The sequence below is a fragment of the Mobula birostris genome, chromosome 7, assembly GCF_030028105.1.
Source record: "Mobula birostris isolate sMobBir1 chromosome 7, sMobBir1.hap1, whole genome shotgun sequence".
NCBI classification, from domain to species: domain Eukaryota; kingdom Metazoa; phylum Chordata; class Chondrichthyes; order Myliobatiformes; family Myliobatidae; genus Mobula; species Mobula birostris.
Genome location: NC_092376.1, coordinates 65,186,639 through 65,212,182, shown reverse-complemented (window position 1 = coordinate 65,212,182; position 25,544 = coordinate 65,186,639). Strand labels below are relative to the sequence as shown.

The 25,544-nt window shown below is 38.7% G+C and overlaps 1 protein-coding gene across 6 annotated transcripts in view; it reads left to right on the top strand.

Moving 5' to 3' along the window:
- Window positions 1–25,544, top strand: part of dlg2 (discs, large homolog 2 (Drosophila)) — an 823,880-nt gene that overhangs the window by 369,983 nt on the left and 428,353 nt on the right. For 5 of the 6 annotated variants that reach the window (XM_072263307.1, XM_072263311.1, XM_072263313.1 and 2 more), the window contains 3 exons: window positions 842–913; window positions 7,705–7,758; window positions 23,818–23,868. In XM_072263307.1, coding sequence (XP_072119408.1) covers window positions 842–913; window positions 7,705–7,758; window positions 23,818–23,868 — 177 coding nt within the window. The remainder of the gene's footprint in view (window positions 1–841; window positions 914–7,704; window positions 7,759–23,817; window positions 23,869–25,544) is intronic. The other variant, XM_072263309.1, reaches the window with a different exon arrangement.

The window sequence follows — 25,544 nt, the reverse complement described above, 5'->3', positions numbered from 1 at the left end:
GATTAGCATGTACCCAGAAATCAATGAGCTAAAATTATAACACATTTATCAGATACCAACATCAGAAGACTAATTAGAATGAACATTTCTCCTCAACATCAAAGGAATATTTTATAAATAAATTGTGGTGATAGGATGGGGTATCACCTTCCCAAACACAGAAGTCCATTTGTTAAAATGCTAATTCTGGATTTTTTAAACATTCATGGGATTTAGGCATTGTTAATTAAATCATCCATCTTACTGGATTTCCACAGCACATTTGGAGAACATACTCCTACTAAAAGGAGTAGAATGCTGGAAAAACTCAGTGGCCCAATGGGTGAAGCAGCATCTGTGGAAGCAAATGGTACAAGTCAACATCTTGATTTGATATCCTGAATCAGGTCTGAGATGGAAGGAGAAATCACTAGGTGGAGTTGAGAGTTGGGTAATGGGTTGTGGTGTGTGATAAGTGGAATCACATGGAACCTGATTTCATCTGTCCATTATCTCTTCCCCATCTAATTTCATCTATCCCTCACCAGCTCAGGCCCATAAAACTTTTGCCTTCACAAATGCTGCTTGACCTGCCGAGTTCTTCCAGCATTCTATTATGTTTTTTTCTAGATTTGAGCGTCAGTAGCTTCTTTGGTCAATTTCCTCCCACAGTTCTATTTTGTAGGGCACTCCAAATGTTTAACTCAGTAATGACTTAAGTATAACTGGTAAAATTTATTTTTATTTTATTTAATCCTTTTATTTTAATCAGCACTTTTCTGCTTTAAAATTAATTGCCTTAACATAAATGTTTCAGTAAATTATTTATTTTTAATTTTTATATTTATGCTTTTATATGTAGCCCCCTGGCAAGTCTCAGGGTCGCTCGACTCGCTGTCGTCTAGGGAAACAGCCCTCGGTCCCGCCAAACTGGGTAAATAAGTTTGTGTGGATGCTGTGTAATGTACCCCACACCGCCAAATACACCAGACAATACACCAGACAATACACCATATACGATTAAATGAATTACAGTTTTTAGATATTACTGGAACTAGATAATTAACAGAGATAAAATATAGAAGGAAATTAAAAGGCGCCACACTTATCAAAGTTCAATCTCTTCGTGCACAAACAGTTGGAGCTCTAGTAATGATCCTCTCTTCACCATTCGATCTCCTCTGACCACCTCGACCTGCCGCCTGGGACCACCCACAGTGGTCAACCAGACGCTCCACACGAGTCGGTCTCCGTCTCCTCTCCTCGCCGAAGACCCTGGACCTCAGACTCCTGCTTGGGGTCCGACCCCGTTAGCCAGCTCATAGCACCTTGTCCATTCTCTCTCCCTCTGTCACGCCTTCTCCTCAAGAACCCGCGCATCACAATAACTTACAGACACACAGAAAGAATAACACCTATCCCAATTGATTCGTTCACTCTTTCATCGATAACATAATCCAAACAAACTGCTAGCAGGAGGACTTTCTCAGCAGTTAGCATAACAAAGAAGCCATTTCAATTATAACATAACAAAGAAGCCATTTTAATTAGCCTGTGCAGTAACGTAGAAGAAGAAACTCCTTACATATATTTACGATTTTAAAGCTTTTATTATTTAAATGTTATGCAAATATTTTATCAATGCTGAAGATGTGCAAGTTGTTCGCTGCATTTGCTAGGTTAACAGAGCAGTGCTTTTCAAAGTCCTAAGGTGATACAGAAATGAAAGTTTTAAAATATGATTTAATTAATTTCTTCAGACAATTTAGATGCAATCTAGATAAATGATTTAACCTTTATTATTCAACAAAAAAGAGAACTAGTTGATGTTATAATTTTATTTGACTTATTTTGAGTAGAAATAGGTATCCACCTAACTGTAACAAATGGGTTGAAAATTAAATCTTATATCTCTCTGTAAGTTTGTGAACTCTTCTTTATACTGACTTCCATTTACCTATTTTTTTCCAGTGAATCTATCAAATTGAAGAAAACCGAACCTCTTGATTTATTAATTGCAATCTACTCCTTAGTAGCTTAACTCCAAGTGATTTCACAGCACTAACTGAAGCCACTGACTGTTCTTCAGGGTTTTTATTTGCCAGAATCCGAATTTCTAATATGATAACTTGTTTATAATTTAATAATGTTTTAAATCTATAATTACATTTCAAGGCTTCATGTTGGAAACTAAAGTCTAATATTGAAGATTAATTGTTAAATTACAATTCACATTAACACAGTATTATTTCTATTTTTGACTGCTCATTCTGGTTCAGAAATTGGGGCACATTTTGCCTTAAGTTTGAAATGCCAAAGTTAAATTTGGGATAAGATTATTTTAAAGTCACATGAATCTTGAAATGCGCTCTGTGTGGTATTTTAATTGTTGCATACGCAGCTGTAGTTTTTGTTTTGGTAGTTCTACATGTAACACATTTGAGACATAAATATGAACAGAAGAAAGTCGGCTGTTCCAATGCAGCAGGCGTCTTCAGGTAGATCATGTAAAAACCCTACAATCTATTTTTATAGATTACTGTCGGGATCCAAACAACACAAACACATTTATGCTTTATTATTAATTATCTTAGCATAAATGTTAAATGTTAAAACTAAATTCTTTAATTTTAACATTTTTATGTTTTGTATTTATGATTTTTAAAGCTTTTATTATTTAAGCATTATGAAAATAGTTTATCAGTGCTATTTGGAAACAGGCAAAGCATTCAACCTGTCAGAAAATGGTCAGGTGACAAGATGGAGCAGAATGTTAGTTTTTGCTGCAAGTGGCCTAAACACTCCTTATAGTCTGCATTTTATGTAAATTGGCTGCAGCAACAATGTCATGAAGATTTAACACTTACATGGAGTAAGTGTAATTGTCTTTCTACCATGAGGTGAATATGATTGTGGACCATATCCAGAGATATCTTATCCATTATTGAAGACTCACATATCTAGACCCTTTAACTTCATTCAGAGTTTTGTTGTTTCTGATGAGTAATTGATTCCTGTTAGACAGGCTATACACAGAAATGGTGATTTTGAAATATTATTTGAAAAATGAATTTTCAAATATCATTCTTGCATTGGCCTAAAAAATAGCTTGCCCAGTTTTGGCACATCTGGAGTTGCTGGTATCTAAACTGGAGATGTCATTGTCACATTCAAATATGACATTCAGATTGTCATCATCTGATCTATTCAGTTTTAGTCTGATAGTATTTTTGTTGCTATTTGATACACCAGTATGGCTTCCTAAGCCATTTCAAACCTGGAAGAAGTGGCATGATTCCTTCACTAAAAAAGAGTGAACCAGATTTCTTTTCTCTGTGGAGATCCAGTGGCTCATGAATTACCATTGTTGATTATCAAGAAGAACAGAATCAGAAATTCATACCTGGAAAATAACATATTTGTTGAAACAGATGCCAATGCAGTGACGAAAAGATAGTTTTATTTCTTATGACATGTTTTTCAATGTGGTTGTGGCATCACAGTAGTGTTTTGCTGGAAATGGAATGGGAAAAGCTTAGCTGAGTCAGTTTTTATTATTTAAAGGAACAACAATAATCAGACAGCTACAGAGAGCGCTTATAAGTAGATTAAGTATATTACTGTAACTGAATGTTATTTTACTGTACCATAAAGTTACATTTATTTCTTAATAATCTTTAATAGAATTATAGAATTATGTAGCACAAAAGCAGGGCAGTTGAATTGTTGTATCAATCTGGTTCTATATTCTGGTCCTGCAAATACATTGTTTTACCACTTGTATTGATCATGAGTCCATTAACTGTCCTCTTGGTCAACTAACATGTCAGACAAAAGACCAGTCAGCTCAATTACACTTGCAGGCTCTTTATTAATGCTTTTACTGAGCTTAAACATTTTCACAACTTAGTACAATTTTTTTTGTGCAACTGCATCATGCATTCGGACCCAGATAGTGTTTAATCTGGTGAAACGAGTCAGCTTCACTCTGAGGACAAACTGGTTTTCTGTAATATTTGAGTACGGAGTTTTTTTTTGCAACAGTTGGTCTCAAATTATTTCTACTTATACCTTCAGTAGTCTCATCTAATCTGCCAGAATATTTACTGGATGCTCTTTCTAGGCTCTTGTAATTCAGTGATCATCCATCAAAGAACTGAACAAATGTGGCTACATCTGCTTCATAGTTCCCTTTGCAGTGTCCTGGTTTAGAGTTCTTTCAGAGGTGACCCTCAGCATGTGACATTAGTTCAATCAACGGTCTGCTTTTGCATCTCTTCTTCTAACTGACTATTAACTGTAATTAAGTTGGATTCCTTCTAGAAGTTTATTTATTGGCCTCATGGCTACAAATGTCAGTATTGAAACTTATTTATTATAAGATGTATATATAAAATAATTAGTTAAATAAATAAAAGGATTCCAAAAAAAAGAGAAAAATTAGTGTTCATGGGTTCATTGTCCATTCAGCAAGCTGATGGTGGAGGGGAAGGACTTTCTTGAAAATTGAGTGTGTGTTTTCAGGCTCCTGTAACTCCTCCTTGATGGTAGCAATGAGAAGACAGCATGTCCAGAGTGATGTGGTCCTTGATGATGGATGCCGCCTTTTGAGGCATCATCTTTTAAAAGTGTCCTGGTTGCTGGAGAGGCTAGTGCCCATGATGTAGCTGGCTGAGTTTACGGCTTCCTGGAACTTTTTCTGATTCTGTGCAGTGGCCCCTCTCTCTAAGCAGTGATACAACCAGTTAGAATGCTCTCCATGGTATATCGTAGAAATCTGCAAGAGTCTTTGGTGATTTACCAAGCCTCCTCAAACTTCTAATGAAATATAACCACTGTTGTGCCTTCTTTATATTTTGCATCAATATGTTTGGCAAAGGATAGATCTTCAGAGACATTAACACCCAGAATCTTGAAACTGCTCACCTTTTCCACTGATGGTCCTTCAATAAAGACTGGTGTGTGTTCACTCAACTCCCCATTCTTGAAGTCCATAATCATTTCCTCGGTCTTACTGATGTTGAGTGCAAGGTGTGGCTGAGACACCAATCAACCACCTGATCAATCTCACTCCTGTACCCCACCTCATCACCTTCTGAAATTCTGCCAATGATAGTTGTTTCCTTGACAAAATTATAGATGGCATCTGAGCTGCCTAGTCACGCATTCAAAGGTGTAGAGAGAGTAAAACAGTGGGCTATGTACACATCCTTGAGGTGCACCAGTGTTGATTGTGAGGAGGAGATTTTATTTCTGATCTGCACTGACTATGGTCTCGTGGACAGGAAGTCAATGATCCAGTTACAGAAGGAAGTACAGAGGCCCAAATTTTAGAATTTGTTGATTAAAACTGAGGGTATAACTGTGCTGAATGCTGAGCTGTAATCAATAAACAGCAACCTGATGTTGGTATTGCTATTTCTTTCTGCATCAAAGCTCCTTCATCTGTTGGTGAGCATTTTCTGTTTTTATTTTCAGAATTATGCTTTGATGCTTTTTAAATCTAAAAATATCTTTATCATATAACTATTTCTATGACATTCTCTTGCTTAAGTGACTTTGTGAAAATAGGACTCTTATTTGTGTCAGCATGTGCAAGTGCCATTCTATAGGCGTGAAGCCAAGAAATCTTCACTGCATTTGTGAGGGGCTGCTGCTTTGTTCAAAGTGTTGTCTTCCAGATGTGCTGTTAGACTTCTTGTAGATGTAAAATATTAATTACTGTTTCAAAAACTAATAGGGTATTGCATTCTGTATTCTGGTCAATGTTACATCCTCTATATACAGCATTAATATAATCTGGTCATTATCACTTTGCTGTTTAAGGAAGCTTAAGATGTGATAATTGATCATTGTATTTCCTACATTAACCGAAGAGTGCTTTTAGATGTCCTAACATGCTACAGAAATTAATGTTTTAAGATGATTTAATTAATTTCTTCAAGCAATTTAGACACAATGTAGATAAATGATTTAACTTTTATTATTCAACAAAAAAATGAGCTAGCCAATGCTATAATTTTCTTCAAGTCTTATTTTTTTAGTAGAAATGGGTATCCACCTGCCTGTAACAAATGGGTCAAAAATTAGATCAATTTAACTCTTTTGTCTACTGACTTCTTTTTACTGATTTTTTTTTAATGGAATCCAGCAAATTTAAGAAAACCAAACCTCTTGATTTATTGATTGCATTCAACTCCTTAGTGTTTGCTGTTGGGCTAATAATTCCAAGTGATTTCACAGCATTAACTGAAGCCATTATATATTTTTTTTGGTGATTTATTTTTTATTGAAGTTCATCATCAAACAAACATTTTCATAAGATGTATTTCAGATATTGTACCTATATATCATATAATCATATTTTGCCACAAATCTCCACATAATATTTATCTGAGGTATACACCTATAGAAAAGAGAGGAAAGGAAGAACAAGCAAAAGGAGAAAACTATGTACAAGTAGGGAGTGATTTTTTTTACAACATATTCATTGATTTGTGAGAAAAAAATCAGGCCTGTGAGGTGTTATGTAGTTGAATCATTTTTCCCAGTTCTTCAGACATTTTGGTTTTATTTGTTTCATAGATTTATAAAGTGCCAGAACCTGAATTTTGAATATGATAACCTCTTTATAATTTAATAACATTTTAAATCTTTAATTGCATTTCAAGGCTTCATGTTAGAAACTGAAGTCTAATATTCAGGATTAATTGTTAAATCACAATTCAGATTAATACAGTAATATTTCTAATTTTGACTGCTGATTCTGGTTAAGAAATTGGGGCACATTTTGCCTTAAATTTGAAATGTCAAAGTTTAACTTGAGATTAGATTTTTTTTTAAAGTCACATGAATGTTGACATGTGTTCTGTTATTTTTAATGGTTGCATACTGAGTTGTTAGTTCTACTTGTAACATATTTGAAACATAAATATGAACAAAAGAAAGCCAGCTGTGCTGATGCGTTTGTCTTCTTCAGGTGGACCATGTGAAAGCCCCATGGTCTATTTTAATCGATTACTGTCTGGGGATCCAAATAATACAGACAAGACTCCCCAGAAGAAAAAAAATGAAAATCTGTCCTAAAGAGTTATTCTGAAAGGAAATATTTCTCAATGGAGTCTTGCAGTTTACAGTAATATAGAGCCTATATTCACCAACTGTGATCTACAATTTCCATAAGATAACTTTGTGCTTTTTCTGTACAAATAGCACCGAAATTTCACATCTTGACTGGGTACATTTTATTTGCGTAATTGTTATTAGATTACAGTCCAACTATATATGGATGACAAGAGCTGCCACTATGTGTCCATCACAATTTCTTTTCCCATGTTACTACTCTGTCCCTCAAGCCATTACCTGAAATCGAACTCAACAGTTTGCCACCCTGATGATGTAACAGATTTTGATTTGTATTTTGACATGAGTAATTCAACATACAATTAAAATTTCTATTAAATCATAGGGCCCACATAGTTAAATCAATAGATAGATTTCTGAAACAACATAAAATAATTATACACAGCTAAAGTTAAAATATTTTGTTGTTTTATTTTTAATATATTTTCCTAGTTATTTTAATGTAGTTTTCATAAATACTATATGCAACAACATTAATTTGCTTTATTTTCAAGAGTGGGAACATTGAAAGAACAAGCAATGTGGCTGGATACAAACACATAACTGGCAAATGGGTTTGATTTTATTTTTGTTTACATGCAGGCAAGCCCCATTCCTATTATTGTCAATACAGAAGCACTGGATTCCGTCCCCTATGTAAGTACAGCTCTTCAAATATTAGAAGTTTTATATCAACTGTATGTGATAAAAAATGGAGTATGCACTCGAAATTAACACTAATATATATTTTACCAATAGTTACTTTCTTAAATATAGTATTGCTTAGGGCTGTTGATTATTAATAAAACTTTGATAATCCAGCATGTTTGAAAATTCTGACAGCTCAGCTTACTCATGTGTTCAAATGTGAAGTAGGCTCCAGAATGCAAGCAGGATGTGTGGCCGTAGCCAGGGGTCTGGTGTCCTGACTGTGGGGCAGAGTAGGGCTTCCTAATTGTAGGCCAGGACAAGGGGTCCCTACCATGAACCAGGGCCAAGGGGTTCGACTCTGGGCAGGGGCCAGTGAACCAGACAGTGGGGCAGAGCTGGGGCTTCTAGACTTCAGAATGGAATGAGACTGTGGAATGTAGATAGGTCCTAGGGCCCAGACTATGGGGTGGTGCCTTGGGTCTGTACAGTTGAGCATAGTAGGTAGTCCAGACCCTAGGTTGCATTCAGTGCCAGGGGTTTGTACTGTGGGCTGCAGTTGGGACCAAGTGTCTGGACAATGAGCTGGAGCTAGGTTTTTAAAATCCAATCATTGTTTTAATCTAGGAATTGTTGGAAGATGTTAAAAACCATTGTTTTGGTACCAAGCTAAATGTATAATTGGACAGGAATCCTGTCCCATCACTAATTTTATCTGCTTTTTGAAGTAGCATGAGTGTATTGAGTTATTTCTTTTGATTTATTGTTCAAGAGTCTAATATTTTTACTGTTTTGGAATATGGCTAGATTGTCAGACACAAAAGACAAAGGCATACTTATGTTGCTAATGCCTTGCCAGTCTTTAACCAACTGCTTATACTCTAAACTCATTGACACCTAGGCCTATTGAGATTTTTGTGCAACTGGAGGCCTCTAAGTGACTGAGAGTGTTAGGAGGAACAGGGTCTCATTCTTAGCTAGGGACTTGATGAGTTATGTTAGCTGGGTAGTTGGGTTAGTGTCAGAAAATTAAATTTATGATAGGGATTTAGAGATAGGGTTAGGGAGTGTTTGGGAGAATGGTCTGAGGGATCTTGAATTAGTCTGATGGAAAGCTAGTGGCCCATCAGGAAACATTAAGGGACGTAAACTTCTCCCAAACCTCATCAGCAGAGCAATGTGCAAAATTAATCTGCAGTGATATTTTGAACCTCTCAGGTTTAAGAAATAGCAATTCTTCAGCGTGCTTCTCCGTCTGCTATTTAAGAGCAACACACAAACTGTGTTTGTTGCCCTCACTGATCTCCATGACTTCCTGTGATCTTATTCAACATTATGTATTTTGACTGCTTTTCCATGAAGGTTAGAGTCATTGGGAGTTTCTTCTTAGCTTCCTAACTATAGGGACCTTTCTCAGCTGCTACTGCTACTCTCTATGATATGAGTTTGAAAATCCTTGCTTCATTGGAGAGATCATCCCTACTTCATACTCAAGGAGAGAGGCCACATCTGCCCTTTCTTCAGTTGACAGGAGCAGGGAGAATGAGCATGGGCATTTGCCTGCTTTGCAGGCTTCTTTGGTGTCCAACCATTCATAAATTGCACTCATTTCCATACATACATGTCTTTGGCAAGTTCCTGCCAGAAAAGCTGGCTTGGCGCATAGAACTTGCTTTATGTAAGCATTGTCCTTCATTAAGACTCTGTCTATCCAATCACTCAAGCCTCTTGGAAGCATTCTTCCACCTGCCTCCACCAAGTCCTTCATTTATCATTCATTTATTCAGTAATAATCCTTTGCTGTAGCTATAAGAGTGTTTTTACATTGTATATTTTGCTTCATGGTGGTAAAGGAAGTCTGCAACAATTGCATCACATGATATGAACAGCAAAAATTTGCAAAATAGCAATGGAAATGTTGTACCAAAACTACAGTATGTCATCATCTGACCAGATCCACAATAATGTTGCAACATTAATGACCATAACACGTATGTGCAAAATTAAGGCAATCAGTTCATTGAGTCTGCTCTGCCATTCGATCATGGCTCTTTCAACCACATAATCTTGCCTTCTCCCTGTAATTTTTTGATGTCCTTACTAAACAAGAAACTATCGAACTCTGCTTTAAATATATGCAATGATTTGGCTTCCACAACCGTCTGTGACAATGTTATCCACACATTTGCCAGCCTCTGGCTATAGCAATTCCTCCTCATCACTGTCCTAAAGAGACATGTATTCTGAGGCAGTGCCCTCTGATCCTAGACTCTTCCACTATTTGGAGATATCCTCTCTACATCCACCGTATCGAGGCCTTTCAATGTTTGACAATTTTCAATGTGATTCTCCCCTCATTCTTTTAACTCCAACGAATACAGGGCCAGAGCTTACAGGCGCCTCTCATATGTTACCCCTTTCATACCAGGGTCATTCTCATAAAACTCTTGCAGACCTCTCAATGTCAGCACATCTTTTTTTAAATAAGGGGCTCAAAATTGAACGCAATACTCTCAATTATGGTCTGACCAATGTCTTATAAAGCCACAGCATGACATCTGTGTTTTGATATTCAGGTCCTCCAGAAATAAACACTAACACTGCATTTACCTTCCTTATCACTGACTCAGCCTGCAAGGTAACCTTCAGGAAATCCTGCATTAGGACTCACAAGTATCTTTGCACCACTATTTAAGAATTTGCTCCTTGTTTAGAAAAAAGTCTACTCCTTTATTTCTTTTACCAAAGTACCTGATCATACACCTCCCTACACTGTATTCCATCTGCCATTTCTTTGTCTATTCTCCCAATCTATCCAAATGCATTTACAGACTCACTGCTTCCTCAACACCACCTGCCCCTCCACCTATTTCTGTATCAATGCAAACTTGGCCACAAAATTATCAACTCTATCATCCAGATCATTAACATATTATGTCAAAAGTACCGGACCCAACACTGACTTATGCGGAATACCACTAGCCACCAGCAGCAATCAGAAAAGACCCCTATCTAGAAATGATTTTTAGGCTAGTTTGTCTCTTTGGAGAATATTTAAGATGTTGAGAGTAATTTCCCTCTCTCTGACTCTGCCAAACCATTTGGTGTATTGTCAAGTGATTTCATGAAGGTAAGATCTATATAAGGTTGCCATTACATTGTCATTTTGAAGCTTAAAGAATTCTGTAAATTTTAGGAAAATACATTTATGCGATTTCCTTTCAGTCTTCATACCTGCATCCTACCCAGTTCAGCTGATGCTGCATGCTTTCAAAAGCACTCATCCTGCAAAATTCCCTAAGGCTTCCCAAAATTATTTGCAAGCCATTTATGAGGAGGATATTTTGAATTGCTAGAACTGAAATGTCAGTAATATCTGTCACAGATGTGACATTTACCTTATAGTCAATCATTAGAGCAGACATATTAAACACTTATTCATCGCTTGCCTTGACAGGCATTAGATCTAAAAATGCTCCTTTATTTGCTTAAATGCACCAGCTAGAATCATCACTCGATTGTGAATTTTTCTTTCTTAACCATATAAGTATTGCACCAAAAAACTCAAAATGTCACAAATACTATTTATTCCCAGAGGTAAATGTTAATATAAGCTAACATAGGGAAATTGTATTTTTCTGATTCTGTTAAGTAATATTCAACTCAAACATACTGGAAATAGAATTTGTTTATTATTGTTTTATGTCCCGAGATACAATGAAAAACTTGTTTTGCATTCTGTTTACATAGATCAAATCATTCCACAATGCATTGAGATAGTACCCGGTAAAATAAAAACAGAATGCACGATAAACTGCAGCAGTTACAGAAAAATGCAGTGCAGATGTACAATAAGATGTCAGGTCATACAAGGTAAATTTTGAGGTCATGAATCGATCTGACATACTAATGAACCATTCAAATGGTTCCGTTTATTATCAGAGAATGTATACAGTATACAACCTGAAATACTTGTCTTCATAGACATCAACGAAAAACAGAAAACCCCCAAAAGAATGAACAACAGAAAAATGTTAGAACTCCATAGTCCCCTCTCCCCACCTCCTCGCTGAAGCAGCAACAAGCATCAACTCCTCCTCAATACGCCTTCCCAAGGCACTGTCAGTCTACCACAGGGGTCGGCAACCTTCTTGCCTCTGTGGGCTGGATCGCGTATTAATGAGCAGATGGTGGGCCAGATAAGTGTCATAAGCTGTGTACATACACCTATTGATGCTTCTGGACACACCTTCAGTGATGTTCCTGGAATCATTGGGTGCTTCAGGTCTTTCAACATCATACAACCTCCTCCAGGTGACCCAGCCGAGGCTGATCAGATCCCAGCTTGTGTCCAGATGGCTAGCTACTTGTGACTCCATGGCTCCCCTCTTTTGAGCCACAGCCACCTTGAGGCCCTCTCTGCTGCATCAGTGGTACTGCGGATGGCTCTCCTCTTCCTCTCTCCCTCGATGCTCAAAATGCTGAATGCTCTAACTAAAGAACGGGCTACGAATCCCCTACAACCAACCTCCACTGGGAGACACCTCGATCTCCATCCAGCCTGCTGACAGTTGCTGACCAGTCCTGTGTACTTGGAGAGCTTCCTTTCAAAGGCCTCCTCCAAGCTATCTTCCCATGGGACTGTCAGCTCCAGCAGCACCACTTGCTTAGTAGACTCAGACACTAGGACAATGTCTGGTGGCAGGGTGGTGGCTGCGATATGGTTGGGGAACTTCAGCTGCCCTTCGAGGTCCACCAACAGCTGCCAGTCCCTTGCAGAGGTCAGAATGCCTGCAGATGTTCTTTTGGCAGGTATTGGCTGCTCCCCAGCTTTGACAAAGGCAATGGTCTGCTTGGAGGGTCGGGACCGCTTTGCCCACTCAACTCCTTCGCTGACGGCTTCAGCGATGGTCTTCAGGACCTGAATATGCCTCCACCTGTACCGTCTCTCACCAAGTGCCCTTGCGCAGCCGCTGAGGATGTGCTCCAGGGTTCCTCGCTTGGAGCACAGTGGGCACGCAGATGGCTCTGCCTTGCCCCATGTCTGCAGGTTTGATGGGCTTGGAAGCACATCGTACACTCCTGGATGAGAAATTGGATGCGGTGACGTTCGGCTTTCCAAAGATCAGCCCAGGTCACTTTCCTCTCAACCGCATTCTCCCATCTTGTCCAAGCTCCCTGTTGCTTCATTCCCACCGCCTTGCAGGCTCTCATCTCCTCCACTACTGCTCTCACCTCCCCCTGAACTAGACGATGCCTTTCCTTCCCTCTGGTGTCCATTTGGGGAGTTGGAAAGGATCCTAGCCCAGCTCGGCCTCGTGTGACCACTCACACCAGCCTCCTGTGACGCAGCCTCGCCTCTGCCTCCTGAACAGCTTTCTCTGCCCTCCACTTCCTGCCAGTACTTACTTGGATCCCTGCTCTAGCCACCTTCGGGTCACTTGAGTCCCTATACTGTAGCACTTCTCTGGCTCTTGTTACCTTGAATAAAAAAACTTAAAATATGGGAATTATCCATAAAATACATCTAGTTATGTTTTGCCTCAAATTAATGAATAACGCATGCTAGAAAATCATTTGTGCTTTACCAAGGATGCCAATTAGTAATCAAAGAACTCAGTTTAGTTGCAATTTATTTCAATCAAGGCATCTTATGAATCTATAAAAATGTCTGCTCCAGTAACCGTGTCCTTCATAGGAATTAATTGAATAAACTCTTCAAAAATTTGAAAATTTGAGGTCACTCCTCGCACAAACACTGCAAGCTGAGCAGTGTCTCTCAAGTCTGTGCTTTCATGAAGCACAATTGAAAAAAAAATGCAAACCGTTGCAGGCATCCCTGAAACAACTTTTCTTCATTTCTTCAACTTGCCGTGTGATCGTTCTTGCTGACAGGCTGATAGATGCAAATAAAGATTTCTTTTCAGGACAAACAATATCCACCACTGTCAGTAAACATTCTTTGACAAACTCTCTATCTGTAAAAGGCTTCATTGTAACTGCAATACGTTTTGAGACTTCGTAGCTGGCATGGGTATTTCCTTCATTTTCACTGCTTTTCTTGGCAAAAGATTATGTTTGTTTTCCGAAACTAGCCTTCATTCGCTCAACTTCATCTTTCCTTGCTTGCCCTGTAAACTTGTTAAAATTTCCACTATGGTGAATCTCTTAATGTCGCCTGATACTTGCCACCTTCTTCACAGCAGCATTTTCTAGGCGAATGAGACAAACTGGTTTCCCAGCTTGCTCGATGAAGAAGTAATCTAGTGTCCAAGTGTCTTGGAAGTTTCAGCACTCAGTGTCTACCTTCCTGCGTTTTGCATTCATTGCCATTGGAATTTTTTTCTTCAATTTTACTTTGAAACGCGAGTTATTCAACAAGTATCGTAGCACATGTAAATGTCTCGATATTTAGCGTGGATTTCTTGTTAAAACACAGTGACGCTGTTTCTGTTTACAAATTTGAACGATCCCATCTGAAAACCTGCGTGTGCATGGAGAGTATCTAATACATACTAATAAGGTAGTCTGCCTTCCCGTCGTTCGTATATACCAGTGTTTGGTCTGGAACAAAACGGAACCTGAGACCAGTGTAACAAGACGCCATGCATGTCCATCAACGTGGTCACGTGAAACACTCAGATTAAGGAAAAATCGCTCGCGGGCTGGATAAGTATAGTATCCCGATATTTGCTCGCGGGCTGGTCAAAATACCTTCACGGGCCGGATCTGGCCTGCGGGCCGTAGGTTGCTTACTCCTGGTCTACCATGACCATCTGCTTTGAGGTTTCTGACAAAGTGACCTCAAAGCAGATGGTCATGGTAGACCAGGGGTAAGCAACCTCAGGCCTCAGTGATGATGACATGATGAAGTCAGCGAACTTGGAGTCGCTCATTTACAGGGCCACACCCTAGGGGCACCATCTTCCAAGCTGCGCCTAAAAAATGTCGGAAAATGGTCAGGTGACAAGCTCCAGGAATGGGAGCTCCTCTGCTGTGAAAAAAAACACAGTTTGTGTGCCATTTGCCGATCAGGACTTCAGTAGAACCCAAACAACCTTGAAAGTGAAAAAAAGAGACATGAAATGAAATGAATTTAAGTTGTTTCCACAGATGAGCTCGAAGAGGCACCCACTTGGCGCCATCTTAACTACGTCCATTAGTCTTCTAACATTGTAAAAGCTATCCTTAAGCCTGGTGGTCTGTGCTCTCAGGCTTTTGCCGGATGATAGAGGGAGAAGAGAGAATGAACAAGGTGGGTGAGGTCTGTGATTATGCTGGCAGCTTTTCTAAGGTACAGGAAGTATTGATAGAATCCATGGAAGGGAGGCTGGTTTCCATGACTGGGTCCTGACGAAGGGTCTCGGCCCGAAACGTCGACTGTACCTCTTCCTAGAGATGCTGCCTGGCCTGCTGTGTTCTCCAGCAACTTTGATGTGTGTTGCTTGAATTTCCAGCATCTGCAGAATTCCTCATGATTGCATTCTATACTAAGCCAGGTTGTTTCAGAAAGGATGCTAATTATGGTACATTGACAAAAATTGGTTAATAGGGACATTTCAGATTTCTTTAGCCTGAGGAAATGGAGGGGCTTTCTTGGCCAAGATATGTACATTGTTGGAACAAGACAGGTTGTTGGTTGGATCGGAACAAGCTATTTGGTGATTTTCATTCCTAAGAACTTGTAGCTCTCAACTGCAGTACCATTGATGAAGACAGAAGCATGTACCACCCCCCCCCACCACCTTCCACCTCTGTGAGGTCTATGACCAGCTCTTTTGTTTTGCTAATATTTAGGGAAAGGTTGTTGTTTAGGGAAACCTGACACCATAATTCTATGCTCTCTATCTCCTTTCTGGAAAATATATCCAACATGAAAAGGTTTGGGATGAAGAAAAGTTGCAGACATGAGGTTAATAAATATACTCTACCCCAGGAATTATTAAATTCTAAATTATTCATAAAATGAACCTTGAATAAATGATAAATGATGTGTGTGCTTATCCCCTTAGCTTTTTTGCATTTAACCAATGGCAGATTGACTCTTAAATGTTATATAACATGGTCAGTATAAGCACCTGTTCTTTCACATAAATAAAAGTATGGCATCTGACTGGCAAATGAAAGTTGAAGTTGGCAAGCAATTAAAGTTCCCTGACTTCATCGCCTCATCATCACTGAGACCTGACGTAGTTGTTTTGTCAGAAACCTCAAAGTAGGTTATCATGGTAGAAGTGACAGTGCCTTGGGAAAACTGTATTGAGGAAGAATTGAGCGTTAGAAGGCCAAATACCAGGAGCCGGTAGAAGGGTGCCAGAGACAGGGGTATAGGGCACATTGTGAGCCACAGAGGTGAGGTGTAGAGATCTTGCTGGCTGCTTGCTCTGCAGAACCTACCCCATACATAGCATTATGGCAGCTGCAAAGAGACGAGCCATCTGGACCATCACAGAGGCTGCTGAGCATTCCTCCAGATGGCTATAGATCAAGAGGTGTGACTCATGGAACAAAGTTGCTGGGACACAAACTGAGGCCTCAACAACCCTGGCTGGGTTGTCTGGGTGAGGGTGTCTGATGTTGAAAGACCCGCAACATCCGATGACTTCAGGTTTCCTCACTGATGATGTGGCCCAGCATATCCTAGGAGGTATCTCAGCATCAGGAAGTAAAGATGGATAGTAAATGTGGTCTGGCCAGTGATGCTTACGTTCTGAGAATGAACAAGTGAAACAAAACAATGGTCATGGTTAAATTTAATATGACACAGAACAAACAATAGTGTGAAATGTTGACTGAGGAAAGATTGTCTCTGAATGCTGATTAAAGGAGCATGAAAACTAAAACAAATACATTGCATTATAGAATTACAAATGACATTTTATTATAGAAACTCAGCCGTTGCTATGTTTATCATGCACACAGATTATGCAACCAATGCAACTGGGATGACTTTTAATATAACATCGCAGGATCCTCTTATACGCTGGCTTTCAAGCATTCTTTCATGTGACCCTCTTTAATCAAATGGCTCACTTTGCGATCTAATAATAATAGCAAGCTAACAATAAGACTAATTATAGATACAATCGTACCACTTTGACTCATAAAAAAAGTGTTAAAAGAAAACATTTCACTATTATGTTCCTCCCTGTGAGGGGGATGTTTATAGGGAGGTAGCATAATTACTTCTCCGGTCTCTAGACCTACATTAACTCCTTCCAAACCCACCCCAACCCAAAGCTCCCCAGGTGTATTTCCTTCTTGTTATTTGCAATATTTCAGCCTCACACTATTGGCCCTGGTTTGATCCATTTTAGCATCTTATATTTATAAATCCCATGACCTACTGAAAAGGTATGACTTCACTTTGAAAGCTCCAATTAATCAGGTATTATTTTGATGTTAATATTGAGATCTAAATTTCATCTAGATTTATTAGATTAATCTAGATACATCTAGATTTCATATTTTTTATTAAATTAACCTTCTGATAATACCATGATAAATTATCTAAAGAAGTCACATGAAGAGTGGACAAGCACAGTGAAGTGGATGGGACATGCATAGCATTCTGTCTGTCACTATCCACAGCAGCTGAAACCCCCTCTAGAGCCTATCTTGGAAATTCATGACAAAAGGCAGAAATACAGAGTTAAGAGTCATTTTGCAAAATGAATTGAAGGGTAGCTACTAAGGAGAAACTAGAAGCCCTGTCATTAGCACAAGATTCTGCAGAAGTAGGAAATCTAAAGCGATACACAGAAAATGCTGGTGGAACTTAGCAGGTCAGGCAGCATCCATGGAGAGGAATAAACAGGACTTAAGGGAAGGGGTAAGAACCCAGAATAAGAAGATAAGGGGAAGGAAAGGAGTACAAGCTGGTAGATCATAGGTGAGACCAGGTGAAAAGCCCAATTGCTTTTTCTAGATCTAGCGTATAAATTCAGTGATAAACAAGAATTGTTGCACTGAGCATAATGAATCTATAGTTGGTCTGCCTGCTACAAGGCAAGTATGAATTGCTAGTTCTGCCCCATGTACCAATGCACTGGCATTTTGGAGGTGCAGATTGTTCAGTCGAGCAATTATGAATCTAGGGAATGAGGAAGGGGACCAGGAGGAGAAATATATACCACCACAATCTCTAACATTGTGGCCTGGCATATTCTTCACTCTACCGTTACTATCTAGCCCGAAGGTTAATTCATTTTCATTGAGATTCTGGACTAGTTCCTGAGGATTGGAGGATGGCTAATGTAACCCCACATTTTAAAAAGGGAGGGAGAGAGGAACCGGTGAATTATAGACCGGTTAGCCTAACATCGGTGGTGGGGAAAATGCTAGAGTCAGTTATCAAAGATGTGATAACAGCACATTTGGAAAGCAGTGAAATCATCAGACAAAGTCAGCATGGATTTGTGAAAGGAAAATCATGTCTGACGAATCTCATAGAATTTTTTGAGGATGTGACTAGTGAGTGGATAGGGGAGAACCAGTGGATGTGGTATATTTGGATTTTCAAAAGGCTTTTGACAAGGTCCCACACAGGAGATTAGTGTGCAAACTTAAAGCACACGGTATTGGGGGTAAGGTATTGATGTGGATAGAGAATTGGTTGGCAGACAGGAAGCAAAAAGTGGAATAAACGGGACCTTTTCAGAATGGCAGGTAGTGACTAGTGGGGTACCGCAAGGCTCAGTGTTGGGATCCCAGTTGTTTACAATATATATTAATGACTTAGATGAGGGAATTAAATGCAGCATCTCCAAGTTTGCAGATGACACGAAGCTGGGCAGCAGTGTTAGCTGTGAGGAGGATGCTAAGAGGATGCAGAGTGACTTGGATAGGTTAGGTGAGTGGGCAAATTCATGGCAGATGCAATTTAATGTGGATAAATGTGAGGTTATCCACTTTTGTGGCAAAAACAGGAAAACAGATTATTATCTGAATGGTGGCCGATTAGGAAAAGGGGAGGTGCAACGAGACCTGGGTGTCATTATACACCAGTCATTGAAAGTGGGCATGCAGGTACAGCAGGTGGTGAAAAAGCCGAATGGTATGCTGGCATTCATAGCAAGAGGATTCGAGTACAGAGCAGGGAGGTACTACTGCAGTTGTACAAGGCCTTGGTGAGACCACACCTGGAGTATTGTGTGCAGTTTTGGTCCCCTAATCTGAGGAAAGACATCCTTGCCATAGACAGAGTACAAAGAAGGTTCACCAGATTGATTCCTGGGATGGCAGGACTTTCATATGATGAAAGACTGGATCAACTAGGCTTATACTCATTGGAATTTAGAAGATTGAGGGGGGATCTTATTGATACGTATAAAATCCTAAAGGGATTGGACAGGCTAGATGCAGGAAGATTGTTCCCGATGTTGGACAAGTCCAGAACGAGAGGTCACAGTTTGAGGATAAAGGGGAAGCCTTTTAGGACTGAGATGAGGAAAAACTTCTTCACACAGAGAGTGGTGAATCTGTGGAATTCTCTGCCACAGGAAACAGTTGAGGCCAGTTCATTGGCTATATTTAAGAGGGAGTTAGATATGGCCCTTGTGGCTAAAGGGATCAGGGGGTATGGAGGGAAGGCTGGTACAAGGTTTTGAGTTTGATGATCAGCCATGATCATACTGAATGGCGGTGCAGGCTCGAAGGGCTGAATGGCCTACTCCTGCACCTATTATCTATGTTTCTATGTTTCAAACATCTGCTGTAGCTAAAAAAAGAGATGTCAGTCCTGTGAAACTGCAACACAAAACTCTATGCATGCTGAATGACAAAAAAAGCATGCAATAGAAAGATTTAATAATTTCATAACCAAAGGATCAGACAAGGAATTGTATCCTACCACATTTAATTATCAATATTAGGTCCACTAGGTAGCTAATGTGAAAATGACACTCTTAAGAATATGCCTGTGTTTAATGATAAAAATTATGCTTTCAAAGTATTATTATTGTTATGTATTACATTTGTTATTATAACTTATGTTTAGAAACTTAGATAATTCAATATGTAAGTTTTTATAATAACCTTGTCATATCTGCTGCTTAATATTCCTTCAAAAAATCAGCTCATGTTTTTCACTTAAATTAAATTTTGCAATGAGCGCTCTATCTTCTGCATTGAATTAATGATAATGGCCTTAGGTTTATTTTTCTGTTTATGTGAATAACATGAAATACGGCTGAGAGGATCTCTAAATAGGTCATACCCAGATAGGAGAAAAGGTGTGGAGGTGGTATGAATACAGCAACACAGCCACAGTTCTGCTATTTATTTGATTTATTTGTTTACTGGCCCTTGAGAGCTGGTGGTAAATTTGTGGAAGGTATTTTCACAATGCTATTGTATAGTGAGTACCAGTGATTTCCATTCACCTATTTTTCACAGAAAAGTTCACAGGTTTGGGAGATGCAGTCAGAAGCAGCTTGGGAGTAATTACAGTGTATTTTTGATTCTACCTGTGTAGCAATGGTGAAAGGCAGTGGAGGGAATGAATGGCTAGGATGGTGGATTTGGTGCTAAACCAGAGGACTGCTTTGCCTTTGGTGATGTCAAACCTCTTAAGTGTTGTTGAAGTTATATTCACCCACGCAAATGCAGAGGATCCATGTGCCCTGAAGCTGGTGCTAAGATGGTTAGGAGATGAGTCACTCTTCATGAGGGTACCTAACTTCTGGCCTGCCTTTGTAATTGCAGTATTTATATTACTGTTTCTGAGAGACACTAAGAGAGTGGTCCTGGTGGGAAGTAGAAAGGGGAGGGGTTGAGGGGAAAACTTAGCTGGTGGAGAGATCATGTTGGAACTGGTAGGTGGTGAAAGATAAAATGCTGAACTTTTTTCTCTCTGGGCACAGGGTGGGGTGGGGGATAGAGGAGAGCAGAGGTGCAGGAAATGAAGGAGGATATTTCAGAAGTACTAGAATATAAAGCCTTAAAATGAAAACAAATGTAGCGTAGATGGAAAAACTGAGACAAGGGGATACTGTCCTTTAGGAGACAGGGTAGGAGAGGTGGAGGTGAGATAATTTGTGGGAATCTGTAGATTTGTTTAACAGAGACTGAACAAGGTGGGGAATTGGAAGTTGTCAAAATGATAGAGGGCGTGGGACGTCTTCTGGATATATGTTGCAAGGGACTAAACAAGGGGGGACAAAATCGAACCAAGGTATGAAGAGTTAAGTTTGCTAGGGAAAGAGCAGGCAGAAACAATGGTATCTCAGGACAGTCATGTTTGTAAATTTTAGGAAGTGGGCAGTGTGGGATTTGGGCACTATCAGGTTGGAGGCTGTGGAGGGAGACCTTTTGATGTGATGATATCTGCAATGGTTCAGTAAACAGTGGACTGATGATTATTAGTGGGGTCCCATTCCAGTGGAGATATGACGAGGTTTTTATGTAGATTGGACATCTATGGTAAAGATGAAGTGATTTCTAAGGCATATGTAATTGCCATTTATTGGCTTATGCTTGAATGTTGTACTGGCCTTGCTGAATATAAGAGTGGACTACTTTGTTTACCAAAGAAATGTAAATGAAATTTAATATTGCACAATTGTCAGTGAACATCCCCTCTTCTGACTTAATGAAGGAAGGAAATTCACTGATGAAGCAATTCAAGGTGGTATATCACTGCCTTGCTGAACTTCTATTTGAGTATTTGAATCAACAGGAAAAAGACTATGGACCATATGCTGGTAAGTAGGATTAGTATAAGTGAGTCTTTGATTGTCAGGATGGACAGGATGAGCCAAAGTGCCCTATATGACCCTGTGACTCCTGTTTTGATATCCTTAGGCTTGACAACACCACCATCTCCCATTTTGTGAGGTATGATTCCATACAATGAGAATGTTTTCCTCTAGGTGTCCACTAGCTTTACGAGGGCTTCCCAGGATATACCAGCTTTAGTAAAGCTTCCTTGATGCTACAGTACATATGATCAAAACACTACCTTGCTGTTGTTTTCATAACACCTCTGCAATTCAGCTTAGCTGCATATTTGTGCTAGCCTGTGATGAGGTCTGGAGAATAGTGATCTTGTTGAAAGCTAGCTAGGTGTAGGCAAGCAAATTATTGGACAACAGATACCACTTGATTTCCCTGTTAATAATACATTAAATCAGATTTATTGTCTTTCTGCTTTTGGTAGCGCGAACACATTTGGGCAGTCTACTGCAATGTTGAGTAGATGCTGTGCTTGTAATTACGTTTTTGAACAGTTTGACAAGAATGATTAAAAGTCAGTGCTCACTTGGAATCCCTGGTGTTACAGACCACAAACTAAGCCAGAAACCTTGGTGTTGTGATGGACTCTGACTTAAATATTAACTCACTTTAAGCCAATTACAAAGTCAGCCTACTACCATCTTAAAATATAGCAAGAGTTCAAGGGTTTATGTCTCAGAAAGATATAGAAAACCTCATCCATGCATTTATTTTTAGTAGGCTTGATTACTGTAATGGTGTTTTCACAGGTCTCTGTAAAAAATCCCTCAGACTGCGGCAGCTCATTCAGTATGTTGCTGCTAGAGTCCTCACTAAGACCAAGAAAGTAGAGCACATCGCTCCAGTTCTCAGATCACTACACTGGCTTCCCGTCCATCAGAGGATTGGCCTTAAAATATTGCTACTGGTTTACTAAGCGCTGAACGGCCTAGGGCCAAAATACATCTCCGATCTCCTTCTGCATTATGAACCTTTCCCGAGCTCTTAGGTCATCTGGGGTGGGTCTGCTTAACATCCCCAGGGTTGAAACTAAACATGGTGAAGCAGCTTTTAGTTACTATGCTCCACATATGTGGAATAACCTTCCAGAGGATTTGAAGTCTGCTCTAACTTAAAGCTCTTTTAAATCAAGGCTTAAAACTTTTTTTTAGCTGTAGCTTTTAATTAGAATCTCCTGCACTGTAACTTCTTTTTTCATATCTATTTTTGTGTGATTTTATTTCTTATATATTGTCTGAAATTTGATGTTTAATTTGTATATCTTGTTCTATGTAAAGCACTTTGAATTGCCTTGTGTTTGAAAAGTGCTACACAAATAAACTTGCTTGCTTGCAAGAAGTGTGGTATCTGAGGCAAATGCTGAGTTGGCTATACAGTTGGCTATATATCTTCAACTAAGTCTTTAGCACTTACATGCTGGGCATCATTCTCCCTCTTCAGAATGGGTTTTTGCAGCCTCATCCTTCTGTTGCCTGTTTCATTGCCCAGTTAGATCCATATGAAGTACATAAAATAATTATCAAAATCATATATAAAGGTATTTTAATTTTTCTATCAGTTTTTTTCTTTACATGCAAAGATGAGGTGAAAATGGCATTCAGGCAGTATTTGATCTAGTGTGATATTAAGGAGCACAATGAACAATAAGGGGGAATCTCTCCAAAGTTTAATGTCAATGATAGGTTTAGTCCTCTGAAGCTGGTTTTCTGGGAACCTGTTGATGACATAACGTTGCTGGTTGTGCCTTTAACCACCATAGTCCACACGATTGGCATCTCCAAAATCTATATTTTTTTATATCTATGACTTTTAACCCCACTACATTGACTAATTTTTGAGTCATATTAATACTTGTTTCTTCAGCTTCACTAACCCAGTGATGCACTTGGTTAGTGTGTTGCTAATACTAGAGCTGTTAAGGGCTGTCACAGCATTCCTGAGGCAAGTTCTCAGGTTGCAACTCTCGAGACCTTCTTACCATGTTGTCTCACTGGGTATCTGTCACTGTGGAGAGATTCGCTCATCCAGCCTTCCGTGTCCACATAGTAAGTGCAAGTGTGTATGGAATGCAAGTGGCAACTGTGGGCAGTAAACTGGTTCCAGGACAATTTATCAACAGTAGTTTGGATACCTTTTCCTAAACTTGAGAAAAGTATGTGAGTAGTTGTTTTTAAGAATTTGGGAGAGGTATATTATAAAATGTAAGTGCCATTCAGATATTGTTTGACCTCAATTTCTCAAAGCTCAAGATGATTTGAATGCAGGTCAGTTCTTGAACAAATTGTCTGTTTTCAATTAATGCTAATTTCTGACTTAGATTTTTTTGGTATTCAGGTCAATGGAACAGAAATAGAATATGAATTTGAAGAAATCACATTGGAACGAGTGAGTTAAAATGTTCTCTTTTATATATGCTTATAGTCTGAACAGTTTGGAATATGGCTTTCATTCAACTTAAAATGCTAGCTGATTGTTTTTGCAATTCATGGAAGTAATTGAGTTATGATAGTTACATTTGATATTTTTATTTTTAAGAAATTATTAAGGTTTCACATACCTTTCACAGAGCGTACTGACATTAATAATTGTTAGTGCAGAAGCAGAGAGCTATTTGGAACTCCACATCAGATTAAATTTATAAGCAGAATTCTTTTGATAAATTAATGTTGTAGTTTGGTTATTTTTGATCATTTATTCTATTTGTCAAAAATGTGAAATGGGAACTGACTAATAACATCTCCCTAATTGTGTTTTTATTACCTTAAATGACTGTTTCTAAGATTGAACCAAAGTCTCAACTCTTTGGAAGATTTTTTTCATTCTGTAGCAATACTCTACAAAGTAACTAGAAACACATTTTAATCATTTATAATGAAACTTAGTGATTATTATTAACATTCAAAAGAATTATTAAATAATGTGATAAAATATTGAATTAGAACAGAAAATGTAAGCATTGCAGATCTTCCAGACAATTGTGTTGGCAACATAATAAAATTTAATACAGCTATTGTCAAAGACAAATGATTGGAAAAAACTGCCACTTTTGAGATGAGAATGAAACTGGGGGGGGGGTATAATATGAAATAATTGATATAAAAAGGGTTTAAATAATTAATGGTCAGACTTATAAAGGTAATACAGTTCAGAGAAAATACATTCCATAAAATCATGAACGTGTGGGTGAATGATAATAGAAGAGTAAAACTGAAAGTGAACATTTAAAAGGGTTATACAAAGAAAATTTGAAAACACTTAATAATCCACCAGAGAATGAAAGGGGAGTTAGTAATTTTTCAAGGAACATATTTTACAAGTATGTTATCAAAGAATGATGAGGATAGGGATAGAGACAATAAGGATGCCTGTGATAAACTCACAGAAATGACAGTGCAATCAGGAATATGGAAGAATTATTTTGCCTCAACATCACCAGAAAGTTACCAGACATTAAAATAATATTAACATAATATTTAAGACTATTATAAAACTAATCAAAATCAGTGGATAAAATGGATGGGTTTCGTATGGAGGAATATATCATATTATATTTTATTTTATGTGATGTACCTAGCACTTATTGACCATTCTTAATTTGCATTCAGAAGGTGGTTGTGAGCCACCAGCTTGATCTGACACAGTGTATATGCCAAGGTATGCCACAGAATATTTTGGTAAGGAATTCCAGGATTTAGACCCAACAATGAAGGGATAGCAATATATTTCCAAGCAGATAAATTATATGGCTTGAGGAGGGAAGGGATGGGGTATGGGCAGACTGGGAAGTTTGGTTCCCATGTGCTTGCTATTCTTTCCAATACTAGAGCTCATAGCTTTGGGAAGTAGATTCTGAAGAAACATTGGTAAGGAGAAGAGCAAGAGTGCAAATGCAAATGCAGATCAATGAAAAGAGAAGTCTGAATCTTGGAGAAAAGGTGAGCAGTGGGGAAGAGGCTAGAACAGAGAGATCCATAATTCATAGCAAAGCCTGTTGAAAGTTATAGAATGGGATAAAGAGCTGCTATAAAAGTAGAACAAGCCTATGGAGTATACTCATTTTT